The sequence below is a fragment of the Gopherus flavomarginatus genome, chromosome 7, assembly GCF_025201925.1.
Source record: "Gopherus flavomarginatus isolate rGopFla2 chromosome 7, rGopFla2.mat.asm, whole genome shotgun sequence".
In the NCBI taxonomy this organism is placed as follows: Eukaryota; Metazoa; Chordata; order Testudines; family Testudinidae; genus Gopherus; species Gopherus flavomarginatus.
In genome coordinates, this window is record NC_066623.1 from 88302803 (window position 1) to 88315854 (window position 13052).

At 37.9% G+C, this 13052-nt stretch overlaps 1 protein-coding gene across 8 annotated transcripts in view; it reads left to right on the top strand.

Annotated features, from left to right (window-relative positions):
• The window catches only part of TTLL7 (tubulin tyrosine ligase like 7), a 127510-nt gene that overhangs the window by 87617 nt on the left and 26841 nt on the right, over positions 1-13052 (top strand). For 7 of the 8 annotated variants that reach the window (XM_050963497.1, XM_050963503.1, XM_050963499.1 and 4 more), the window contains 5 exons: positions 1835-1970; positions 2918-3004; positions 6211-6406; positions 7406-7686; positions 11288-11401. In XM_050963497.1, the coding sequence (XP_050819454.1) occupies positions 1835-1970; positions 2918-3004; positions 6211-6406; positions 7406-7686; positions 11288-11401 (814 nt within the window). The remainder of the gene's footprint in view (positions 1-1834; positions 1971-2917; positions 3005-6210; positions 6407-7405; positions 7687-11287; positions 11402-13052) is intronic. The other variant, XM_050963498.1, reaches the window with a different exon arrangement.

Genomic DNA, 13052 nt, shown 5'->3' on the forward strand with positions numbered 1-13052 from the left:
CCTCACAGTCCTCTTAAAGCTTTGGAGATCCTTCGAGAAAAATGAAATTAATGTTTGTGATAGAGTGGGGAAGCTTCTACTAGCTATTTCCCTTGCCTTCTCTGATGCACTTCTGGCCCCCACTAAGGGCACCCTGGTCCTCTCTAATTCTCCCTTGCTCTCTATGGAACTTCTATGGTTGCTCCTAATTTCTCCATTGACACAGCCTTGTCTGTAACCCACACAAAGTATAGCTGCTGCATGGTTATGAATTATGCTAGTTTTTAATTTGCTTTAGACCAGTGGAGAATTTTCCATTGGTTTGAGATCATTGAATGTTCACCATAGCATGCAAAGGAAACTGTACAAGAGTATAACTGAACCAAAGCTACTATGTTTGTTTTAAACTAATATGTGTGACTCTAGACTAACACTATTCTATGAAAACTGAAAACCAAAAGGTTTTTTCACATACAGCTGGGAAAGAAGACCATTTGTCCAACCACTGGATAAGGGAGTGCTACAGATTGCTCTCCAGCAATCTTCTCTGGCAGATGCCTGGATTATATTAATTAAGTCTAGTGAGAACATGATCGCTCTTCCCCATCTGAATGAAGGTCACTGCAAGAGGTAGTTTTTCAGGGAGCCAAAAATTGTGAGCAGGCAAAAGGGGAGCGATCCTTTTACAAAATTCACAAGACTTAGTGTATGTCTAAACTGCACTGTAAACCTCCATTTGTGGGACCTGCACTTACGGAGTTTGTGTTTCCAAGTCTACACTTGAGCGTGCACACTGCATTGTAAACCCAGGCTTACAGTTGCTGGAACTGCATCTTTCATTATGGAATGGAATCTGAGCCTGGGTTTACAGTGAAGATTCAGGTTTGAGCCCAAGCCCCCTTACTGTCCACACACAAACCTTTCTGACTTGGGTAAGTAAGCACACAGGAGCAGGATGTGGGTCCAAGGCTGAGTGCCACTGTGACTCTGGTCCAAGCCCTGTCATTTTGAAGTGTGGACACAGCTCAAGCCATAGACCCAAGTCAACATATACCAGTTACATGATGCTGACTGATTATAATCTATTTGCCCACTTACTGTAGGTTAGAAATTAGTCACCAGGTTTTACGGTCTCTGGCTATGCTTCAGTTTTTCCTGACAAGTAGATTAGGGATGATTCTCTTCAGAGCCAATTGTTTCTTTGTAAATGTGCATAAATCACTCAGTCCTAGTTTTGCATTGTCATAATCTCCCTACCCACAGTTGTAAAGAATAATGGTCATAGCTGCTGTAATGGAAAATCGGAGCCACTCTCCATCTTTGTTAGATAGTGTTTTTCTAATAGTGAATGTTCCTGTCCATTATGTTGAAAGGGTTACTGGGGTAATGCAGCACATCTCTAAGATTTAATTTATAGCAGGCCCATAAAAGCATAGTAGTTAATCAGTAAGATTTTCAATTCTTTTGTATTGCTTTGTTTCCAAAACAAAATATTTCATGCCTCTGAATACAGCATTTTGTTAATGTTTCATGCCTCATTCACATCTGAAGTTGAAATTTCAGTGAGTATTCCAAGACTCAGTCATGATATTTCTGTAGAAGAACCTGCACAGTCTGTCTGTCTTTCTCTTTTTTTAAAGCAGCCAGTTGCTGGCTAAAGCATGTATATGTCCACTGAGCTAAACTTAGGTGAGAGAGTCTTATTCACAATATGCATTTAATAATAATTACAGACTAAATAAATCTCCTACATAACAAGCTTTGTAAATTAGTTACTTTAGTTGTATTCCTTGGGTGGTCAGTAGCTCAACTTTATGTTTTACTCTTGTCTCCATTTCATTTTTTCTAATTGTAGGCGAATTTACCCTCCTGATGATAAGCTGCTACTTGAAAAATATGAGAGTTTGTTAGCCATTACTTTCCAGACCTTCCTTGCAGGGAGAGCAGCTTCACTTCAGCGGGAGTTGAATAACCCTTTGAAAAGAATGAAGGTACTAGTGTGCAGAAGTATTGGCTTTAAAGTTATATATCTTGGAATTCCATGACCCAGCATGAAGTTTTGAATCAGGTTTGAATCATCTTTGCTCATGTGTCATTAATAACACTTCACAATTTTTCTGTAGTTTTATTATTGTTCTTCATGTAGCTTGTTGGTCAAATTCCTGAGTCTGGCTTAACTGCGCTGGACATAAGACCCAGGGTGGAGATAGGACAAGTGGCTTTAAGCCACTTTTCCATTTTCTTGATCCTCAGCCTGACCCATGGCCAAACTAAACCGTGGCATAAATCCCCATAAAAACAACTCTGCCTAATGTTAATTGCCTTCTTTCTCCCCCTATAATGGTCCCAGCCTGCTCAGGGATGCCCACTATAGCTGGGTGGGACAACAACTGTCATAGAACCAGCTCCACTATCTTTATGGCCCTCAGGGATCCCCCTAGCTCAGGGGAAATTCCTAGAGATAGCCACTTGAGGAATGGATATATTTGAAATGGCCAAATTATCATGATTTAGAAGTCATTGTTCAAATCTGAGAAATTATTACAAAGTTAGGGGAAATAACCTTTTCAAGAACATATCAGCCAGCAGTCTAACAGAAGATTATGTCCAACCATTCACACAAATAGCTATTAACAAACTATACAGGCCAAATTCAGCTTGCACTCTTGCAGGTATAATTGATTTCCCCTGGAATGGCGTACATCAGAGGAAAGAATTTAATATCAAGATGTTATTATTTTATTAAAATAGTCTTTGGAAGCATGTGAATACCTGTTCGTGCACATACAGATGTATAGTGATTATTTAATCAGAAAACCACTTTTAAATCTCAATCCAAGCTGCCACTTTACCTTTGGAGGAAAGGTGGGATCTGTTTTGAACTGTCATTTTTAATTACATCGCTTTTCATTAATCCTAGACACATTCACATTTGCAGGAGGAAGACATTTTGGATCTTCTGGAGCAATGTGAACTAGATGATGAAAAACTGATGGGAAAATCCACCAGGCAACGAGGACCCAAGGTGTTTGACTAATTTTTAAATTAATTTGTGCCAAAGATGATTAGGCTAGGCAAGCTGCAGGCAGCAGTGGATGAGTTGGATAAAAGGTACATGCATATTGTTCCCCTCCAGCCTTGTGGAGCTTAAGCTCAAGAGATTTGGAGGTGAGCTCCTTGGCCCATCTATGAGGGGGCAAACCACGACTTCAAATGGAATTATAAAGGAGGAGCTACGTGTAGGGATTCTTGTAGGAATTTTCTTTCTCAGAGCTCCTTTGTATAGGTTTTTTTGGGTTGCAGTAGGGGTGAAGATCTGGGCCCAGGAAATTGTGATCTGCCAACTAAATTCCCAGGGACATGCTGGCCTCTGCTTCCCACAGCTCCCGTTGGCCAGGAACGGTGAACCAAGGCCACTGGGAGCTGCGGACGGCCGTGCAAATGTAAAGAAACGGGCCGCAGGTTGCCCACCACTGCTTTATATTCTTAGCCTATCTCAAAGGGGTGTTGTGAGCCTTAATTTATTAATGTCTTTAAGGAACTTTGAGGTCACGGCATGAAAGGCACTCTGGAAGTTCAGAGTATTAATTATGATTATTATGTGTGTGTGACCTGATGTACTACAAAAAGTGTGTCATCCTGCTACAGAGGATGTTTCATATCCAGAATCAAATTTTAAGAGAAATATGTATTAGTTTTAGCATAGTTTCTGCTGATAGTGCACATAGATCATACGAAGCCCATTGCATTAAATTCATCTTCTCACCAGTCAGCAAAGATTAATTACTGTATTATCAAGCCTAAATTATTTATTTGCCTACATTCTGCAATCCTTCTAACTCATAACCCAGTTTAGAAAAGCTCATATTTTAGGTGTTTGAACTCATCTCGATTTGTGTGTGTGTAAAGGAATAGAAAATCTTCACAGCATTTTCTGTTCCTCAAAACATTATGTACAAATCTGGGACTGCAATTCCTTGCAAAAAACAATGCTAACTATAGACCTGATCTTGTAGTGGAACCTTACACAAGAGTGAGAGTCCATATGGGTGGATCTGTATGCAGGATTGGGACCTAAAAAGGGATCTATGCATACCCCATTTATATTAAAGGAATTTCTGCAAGAAACTCCTTAAACTTAAAGGGAGTTTGTAAGCAAATGGGTTAACTCTCTGGCTCATGCACCAGAGAACACTCTCTAGCCCCAAGATTTCAATTCTTTTTTCTAACTGGGGGTGGATAATTTAAAAGCCTCAAGAAGGTGCCTCACACACACTGGAAGGTTTATTTCCTCATGTTCATTTTGTTGCACTGTTCTTTGTACAGTGTGTTTACAAGAATAAAAAAGTTTAAACTACAAAATACCAGGTTTTTAGAGGAGATTAGTAATTGTCATTTTTTTGTTCTTGTGGAACAAAACAGAATGGGTTTAAATAGGGACAATTTAGATATAGGAATCGGGAAGTATTTTCTAATAATTAGAATTACTAAGCAATGGAATAAGTTGTCGAGGAAGGTTGGCAAATCACATTTACTGCAGCCTTTAAAACTAGATCTGTTGTTCATTTATCATAGATGTTTTAGGAATGTTGAAATCAATCTTGCCGTGATGCAGAGAAAAGGTCCAGATGATCCATAAGAGATCACTTTCAGCCAAATGAGCTCTGTCATTTGTGTTTTTCCTAAATTTCTTTGAAATTCTTTTTGTTTTTACATTTTTGTCTTCAACTTTTTCTTGTATTTCTGAAAACTCTTCTTCGTTAATTGACCCAGGGAAGGTACTTTCTGTTTAGAAATCTGTTTTTGAAAAAGTACCGACCCAATAATGTACCTAAATTGGTCCTTGTGACAAGGAAGTGTTACCCTCAAAACATATTTCATTTAACTTGGATAATTACCAAGCCCATACAATGGCAGAGCACTAGCGTGACCAGACAGCAAGTGTGAAAAATCAGGACAGGGGGTGGGAGGTAATAAGTGCCTATATAAGACAAAGCCCCAAATATCTGGACTGTCTCTATAAAATCAGGACATCTGGTCACCCTACAGTACATTTCTTCCACAGTCTCTTAGCTGGTTTGGATTAAGGTAAGCATACTATGCCTGACAGGTTGCTATTAGAAATTTTTCACCTGACCTTTACAGAGAAAAGTCTTTGAAAAGAGGTGTCTATTTGCAAAGTACATGCTACCTGAGTACTATTTAGTGGGGTTTGTACTGCTGCCCATCACCATAGTATTAAGGCATATAACATTTTAAATTAATGCTGAAATATTTTTCAGCATGACTATGACCTTCCCCAAAACAAATTCAGTTACCATGTTAACTTTTGCTTTATAAGCTTAATTTGCTATCCAATATGCGAATAGGAAGATGAGATAGTGACAATATGGTATAAGCATCTGCCTTACCGTTAGTAGTCATTGGAAAGCAGACATATAGACATCATATGGCTGTTCAACTGAGAAAATGGTTAATTACCAGAAAAAAAGAACAATATGAGACCTCTTGTGGTGACAAATATAACAGAGGGGATTATTAGCACTGATGTTCCTGCTTTCTGTCTGCTTCATGGTTGGTGGAAGAAGGTGAATTCTCAGCCTGCGCTTACTGTTTCTACAGCTGTTTCTCAGTCTCCTGCTGTTTTTTTCTTATCTCCCAATTCTTTTTATGATAGTGCAAGATTAATTACCAAATGGTATATGATCCCATATGCACATGGAGCACCAAAGTGATGCTAGTGGAGCATGCTCTTTTCTCTCTGCTTCTGTTTTTAAAACCATTATGTTTTTATTTTCTCTTTCAAAACTGCATTGACCAGAGTTGTCTGCTGTGCTTATTGTCTTCATGTTACTGTCATTGGTAAGGTATAGCTCAAGCTACTGTATTAGAAACATATGTGGTGACTAAAATCTATAAAAAATGATATTACATCATTGACTTATACTACCTTATAGAAATTAGATGTGTGAACTGTACAATTAAAAATCCCTTCATAACATACTTGGTATTGTGGGACATAATAAACCAATTACCATAACACGTATTTCTGCCATCAGTGAGTGTGAGAGAAAAAGAGTATTAAGTCCCCAGTTGCGGAAAGCACATACTTCAGGTTTACTTCAGTAAAACCTGAAGCATGTGCTTATGTGCTTTCCTGAATAAAGGCCTACATATGCTCCTTTTGGGCAATGAAGGAATTTACTATACATTTTGTTTTTTTTATATTAGCCCCTGTCTTCTATGCCAGAAAGTTCACAGACTTTAAAAAAACAGAGGAACTACAGTAGTGAGAGTAGCTGTGACAGCAGCAGCAACACATCAGAATGGGAAGAGGAAACTGAAAAGGAAGATCACAATGAGAAAAAAGAGATGAAAGTGTCATATGAGCTTGAAGAAAACAAGTATAAATTATTAGAGCGATCCAGTAAGTGAATGATCATAATTTTGATTAAAAATAATGTGCACAAAAATCATATAAGATATTCCTGTGCTGCAGAACTTAACAGTGACAAAGTTTTTTATGCCTGAAAATTGATCGACTGAACCTTGGCATTAAGCCATCTGGATTCACAAATTAGCTTTTTTAATTCTTCTTCTTTAAAACCCAGTTCCAGCTTGATAGAAAAGCTGTATCAAAATAACCTATGCATGACTTGCTGCCAGGTTACTATTTACTAAAGAAAAGGATGAACGTTAGCTACTATTGGATGTGTTGTGTATGCTCCTCTGTGTTTTCATTACTTCTGACAAAGTTGCCATCAAATTTATTCTTTGTTGTTGTGGTTTTTCATTTCTGTTAAACATGATTTTGTTGGGAAATAAAAAAATCTATCTAAGGAAGTGCAGAAGGTAAGATTTATATATGGGTCACTTTCCAGGTAAATAAGTAGAACAATAGCTAGACAGTGTAACATTGAATATTAAAGTGCTGACATGGTTTGTACAATATGTTATTTGTGTTTTCTAGTATACAGTTCAGAAGTATTGCATTGAAATTGTCATCTTATAGCACTGTAGTTATGTTTGCATATGGTACTGCTGCCAAAAATTGTTTTGTAACAGAATCTTATTTTTATTATGGGCTGCAGAAGGCCTAAAATGTAGAGGATCAGTGTAGTACTGCTGTCCAGAAAAGCCAAAGTCCCTACTCTCTTCCCCCAAATCCTCTGCTCACATTCCATCTTACTGAACTGCAAGATGCGTGCACACTTTGACAAATGTATTGTACCTGGGAGAGGATTTGAGCCTAACTGAAGAAGACTGATTTGGGGGCAGGAATGGGTACTTTTATGGGTTGCATAAAGCATTTATTACTGGAGAACCTTATGATTTCCAATAGACATGTTCTCTAGTCAGTAATGACAGAGGAATATACAGTAAATGGACGGAAAGTAATTATGTCCTGCCTTGTCTTTGACTTCAGGCAGATTACACTGGAAACCTTTAATTAAAAATATAAAAACTCCATCATATTCACCCTCCACATCATCCACAGGTCCTATAAGGCGTTCTGTAAGCTGTCCTCGTTCAATATCAATCTTCGCCATGCAGTCACAAGCCGCTGAGCAACGTCCCTTTTCAGCCAAACCTGCAGTGCAAATGCCACGTCCATCGTCAATGAATAGGTCCCATTCTTTAAATCGTAATTCATCTTCAGTCAGAATGTGTAATACTGCCAGTCTGGGCACAGTACACTCTTCAGGGGTAAGTTAATAAATACAACAATGTGTTTTATTTATCTAAAAAGTGCATTGCAGTATTGCTTTGTGTAATAATGCTTCAATAAGATTTTGAATTTCTTTCAACAAAGTACTGTTGTCATCTTGGTGCATAATAGTAATTTTCCTACTACATTACTAGTTTTCTTGATACAATGTCAGAAATCCTGAGGTACTGAAGTAGCTTGTGTTTTAATAGAATCTCAGGAGTACTGGACTGCTGTACCTTTATGTTCCTTAAAATTAGCTCTTGCAGTGATTCTTTCATGTTTCCAGGGCATCCATTAGATTGCAGCCCTGCAAACACCACAACTTATGGGAAAAGACTTCTTAGTCTGTGCCCTTGTGACTGAGAATCCTGAGCTCCAAACACCCTTCCTGCACTATGTCTAAAAGATGGACGGTTTTTCTCTTCTCCAGGACAGGCTTTGTGAATAATTTGGGATTATTGATTTCCCAAACAATATAAGGGCTTATCTACCTAAGAATTTTTACACTGGCAGAACTGTGCTGGTGTTTCAACATCAGTATAAATCCCCTGTATAGTGACATTGCATTGGAGTAAAGCAGGGCTTGCATTAGTAAGACTTAGGCTATATCTTCCCTGCAACAAGAGGTATGTGTATACATTGAGAAACCTATCTTGGCGTAAAAACCTAGTTGACAAGGTAAAGCTAGTTTTGACCTTGATGTAGCCGGCTGAGGTAAAATCTATAGCATCCACTCCTGGGATTTACCTCAACCAGCTATATAAAGTTAAAAACTACAGGACCTTGTCTCTGTTAGGATTTTACATTGACATAACTAATTTCAATTAGCTGTCTCAGTGTAACAACACACTTTCTCCCCCAAATGAAGACAAAGCTTTTCCCCATTTTGAAATGCATCCCTAAGTAGACAAGCCTTAAAGCTCAAGTGGCCTAACTAAAAACAAGATGTATTTAAAAATAAATGGAAGATCAGATTAAAAGGGTTTTCACCACATATATAGTTTTACACATGGCAGGAATTAAAATAGGTAGGTTCATTATTTTTTTTGTGGTTTGTTGCAGTGTAGTAACAGCCTTACAGTCCTAGAGTTGGATTTCTCCCCTCTCTGTCCAGCCTATTTGAGATCACCCTCTTTGGTTCCGTTATTCCTTACAGGTTTCTGCAATGTGCTGCATGCCCCACATATGCCAAAGTGGTGTTCCCAGGGATCTGTCCCCAAATTAATTCAGGAGTATATTAAGTGCTGTAGCTAAACCATTTCAATTCCTGTTTTCCAGTCCCCTTTATATCTTTTCACCCCCCAGATAATCTTTTGGAGATAGGTTAATTAAAATGGGCACTTTCAGTCCACATATGCAATCACTTTCCCTATCAGAGGAATGTCTGTTGTTGTGAGAAATTATTTTGGAATGCTAATTAACCTTTCTAACATTTACTCACCCTAACCAAAATTTTTAATTTGGCAAAAAGTTTGTTGCCTGCTGCCTCTGGGGCTCTGTCTAGAAGATGAAAAAAGGTTCTTTTTTTTAAAAACTCAGGCTACGTCCAGACTACCCGCCGTATCGGCGGGTTAAAATCAATCCCCGAGCGCGCTTATATCAATTCCGGAACTCCATCAACCCCAACGGAGTTCCGGAATCGACAGGGAGAGCCACGAACATCGATCCCGCGCGGTGTGGATGGGTGAGTAATCCGATCTTAGATATTCGACTTCAGCTACGTTATTCACGTAGCTGAAGTTGCGTATCTAAGATCGATTCCACCCCCGTTGTGTGGACCAGCCCTGAGTTAGCTGATGTGATGTAAACCATCCCTGACTATCTTTTGTACATACAGTTTAACAATTTTAAATTCAACTAACTGGATTATAAAGGTATTAATTTATGTCTACAGACAAAATGTTAAGAATGTTTCCCTTCATATTAGGTAATTCGAGGTTAAAAAAGCTCCTTTTTATCATGAAGACATACACTGAGAATTTATTGTTACAGGGCTAGTATAGACTTCTCTCTTCACATTAATTCTGATCTATATCAAATACAAATTACTGAGACATTAAAATGAGTCTATCACAATATGCCACTGAAAATGAGCTACTCATTTAAATAAACATAAATAAGAAACCAGCTTAACTTTTTCATTGAGAAAGCTTCAACTACTGGCAGAGATCTTATATTACAGAAAGTCCTTGTTTCTGTGACAAAACTGGGGTCATAGTCCTTAAAATCATGCAAATAAAGTTACTTACAGAATAGCAGTGGGAAAGATTTAATGATATCTTTATGGACTGAGTTCCACACACAGTACTGTATGATTGTTTTTGCAGCCAAGAATAATATACCGTATATTGCTGATGGAGTAAAAATTTTAAAAGGATAATCCATAACTTTTTAGTATGCTCAAAATAAATTATTTGGAAAGTGTATGTTTATCAGCCATTTGAATAGTGAGAAGAAAGTATGTTTTTAGTGATTTATATTACCATTAATTAGATTATGCATTTGGTTTTTAAATCAAAGATATGGAACCTAAATATGGAAAAACAACCTATACTTGAGTTACAAACCCAGAATTATAAATAGAAATAAACAAGAGGCATTAGATGCCTCTTTATTTCAGACCCAAATTATTATATATTATATGGCAAAATTATGTTGTTAAGCTTTAAAGTATCTATCACTTATTTCAGCCAAGGAAAGCCCTTAAGAGATTAAGAGCTGTACTTCCCTCAAAATCCACAGATGTTAGAAAGCCTGGAAATTCTAAATTAATGTTCATCTTTTTAACAAAGATAAAATCAAGCCCCATCCCAAGCCACCGAACATTTGGAAGTATGCAGAAGCAGAGTTATGAAATATCTATCTATCTATCTCAAACAACCTTAATTCTGACCCTATAGCACCATCCTCAGGGAACTAGAACATCTTAGACAATCTTAGCTATCTGTCACACAGGCTCATCTCAATATTGATCAAAAACATTCATAACTTGAGATTGAAATCCTGGCCCCATGAAGTCAATGGCAACACTTTTATTGACTTTAGCAGGATTTTACCCTTTAATTTACAGAATCTGTGCTGGAAGTTTGGTATGATTTCATGACTGGCAACTTGTGCTCAATTGAGATGCGAGACTGGATAGCAAGGGATGTCTCAGCTCTCTTGGAGGTGCAGTGGTAGAGTTCTGTGAGGTTGTTTGTTAGTGGCTGCATAGAGAATCCTCTTTGTTCATAAAATAATAGTTACATTTAAGTTTGTTGTGTTTGCACTGTATATTTTAAATGGGGAATATTGTAAATATAGAGCAGATTTTGCTCATCTGTCTGAAACAAATTTACCTTCAGACTTCACTTCTCTTGCAGTGTTTTTTACAAGTTCTAGTCAATACTTATATATGTTAATGTACACATAGAGTGTATGTATTGTATACATATACCGTTTACATTCTTTTTAAAAAATCTATTTATTTTCCTCCGTTTGGGAATAAATATTTTTTTACCATTAAAATATCTTTCACATAAAAGATACACATGAAATCACTAACTCTGTACTAAATGAATTCCATATCAATTTTTGACTGAGTCTTTGCTTCAATAGAGAACAAAAGAGCAAGAAGAGGCATTGACAAGAGAGACACTGTTCATTTTCAATGATATGAGGATCAAGTTCCCAGGAAAAACAGAGGAAGAGGCAGAATTAATTATAGAAAATGTAAGTATCGATCAATGAGGAAGATGCATCACAGGACACTTACTGTTTTATATTAAGCCCCTGTGAACTTGGGAAAATAAAATGTACATCTAATGATTCATGAGCTCCTGTGGCCTTGTAGCTCATGGAATCCATAAATCAGAGGATTCCAAAAGCTCAGATTTCTACATTCTACCTGACCTTAAAAGAACAACACTGAAATCATTCTTCAGACTTTCTAAAATGTGACGAACATTTAGAATTAGGAAGACTGAGTAACTTAAGTTTATAATTGTGGAGGTTTGTCCTGTTAAAGTGCAAACTTTTAAGTAAGCACAGAAGAATGTTACAATTAATTGTTATCTTTCCTAGAATGTGAGTACAGATTGTAACATGTTTTATCACTACCCCTGAATAGGCATGCTAAGGAACTCAGAAAGGTACGTAATAAGGTGAAGTAAAAGCCTGAGTACGAGTGCCAGGAATACCATTTGCATCCTTGCTGGCTCCTTCAGTTTGCCGGCTTGGCTTTTCCTTTTATCTAACGTTCTTCTGAGCCTTAGTAGTTGGCATGTAACAAAGAAGAATATGAAAGGAGGTGGAAGAATAAGAGATGAATACTGTGCTTGATGCTAAACAGTAAAGGGGAATCTTAAAAGAAAATAGTACCAAATTTGAAGAGATGCTGGGAGAGACAAAGTGCGGATTGGAAAAACATTGAAAATGCCGAAGAGCAAAGAAATAAACATCAGTTTAACAGTGAAAAAAGTAAATAGCAATGTTTTGTTCTGCTCTTGTCTGGCAAAGTTGTAACATACGCATGTTAACATGTTGCAGATTAAACCAAATGTATCCTGGTTCAGTCAGCAGTCCACTTGCAGGGGAATTGAGCAGCTTTCATTGTTATTGGTAGGGGCTGCACAGGCAGTTTTCTTTGTTATGATGAAGATGTATGCAAAGCGCGTCCTGACTCCAGATGCTATCCATTTTGAAATGTCCACTGCCTTCTGGGCCATGCAAATCCTGAATGGCCATTGATACTGGCTTCATATAGTAATCCAGCCTCTCTGAGAGGGCAAAGATACCCCACAAACTTGCATATAAAAGAGAGATTTCTGAAACAATTTTTTAAAACTTTTTTTTTGTGGGAAATTTCAAAATTTCCAGTTTTCCTTCTGAAAACAAAAACTTTTTCAAAATTTCTGAATTTCAAACAGAATGGAAATTCTGAGTTTGGAGCAGCTCTACTGACTATAGCTCTAGGACTTCATTCCTGTGTGTGACCCAGAAGCACAGGCATGAGACAAACATTGGTCAGTCTATGGGTAGGACCCTACCAAATTCACAGCCATGAAAAACATGTCACGGACCATGAAATCTGGTATCCCCCCCATGAAATTTAGTCTTTTGTGTCCTTTTACCCTATACTGTACAGATTTCATGGGGAGACCAACATTTCTCAAACTGGGGATCCTGACCCAAAAGGGAGTTGCAAGGTTATTTTGGGGGATGGGGGTATTCACATTGTTGCCACCTTTACTTCTGCACTGCCTTCAGAGCTGTGCTGCCAGAAACCAGTGGCTGTTGGCCAGATGACCAGCTCTGAAGGCAATGCTCTGCCAGCAGCAGCGCAGAAGTAAGGGTGGTGATGCCATACCATGCCATCTTTCCT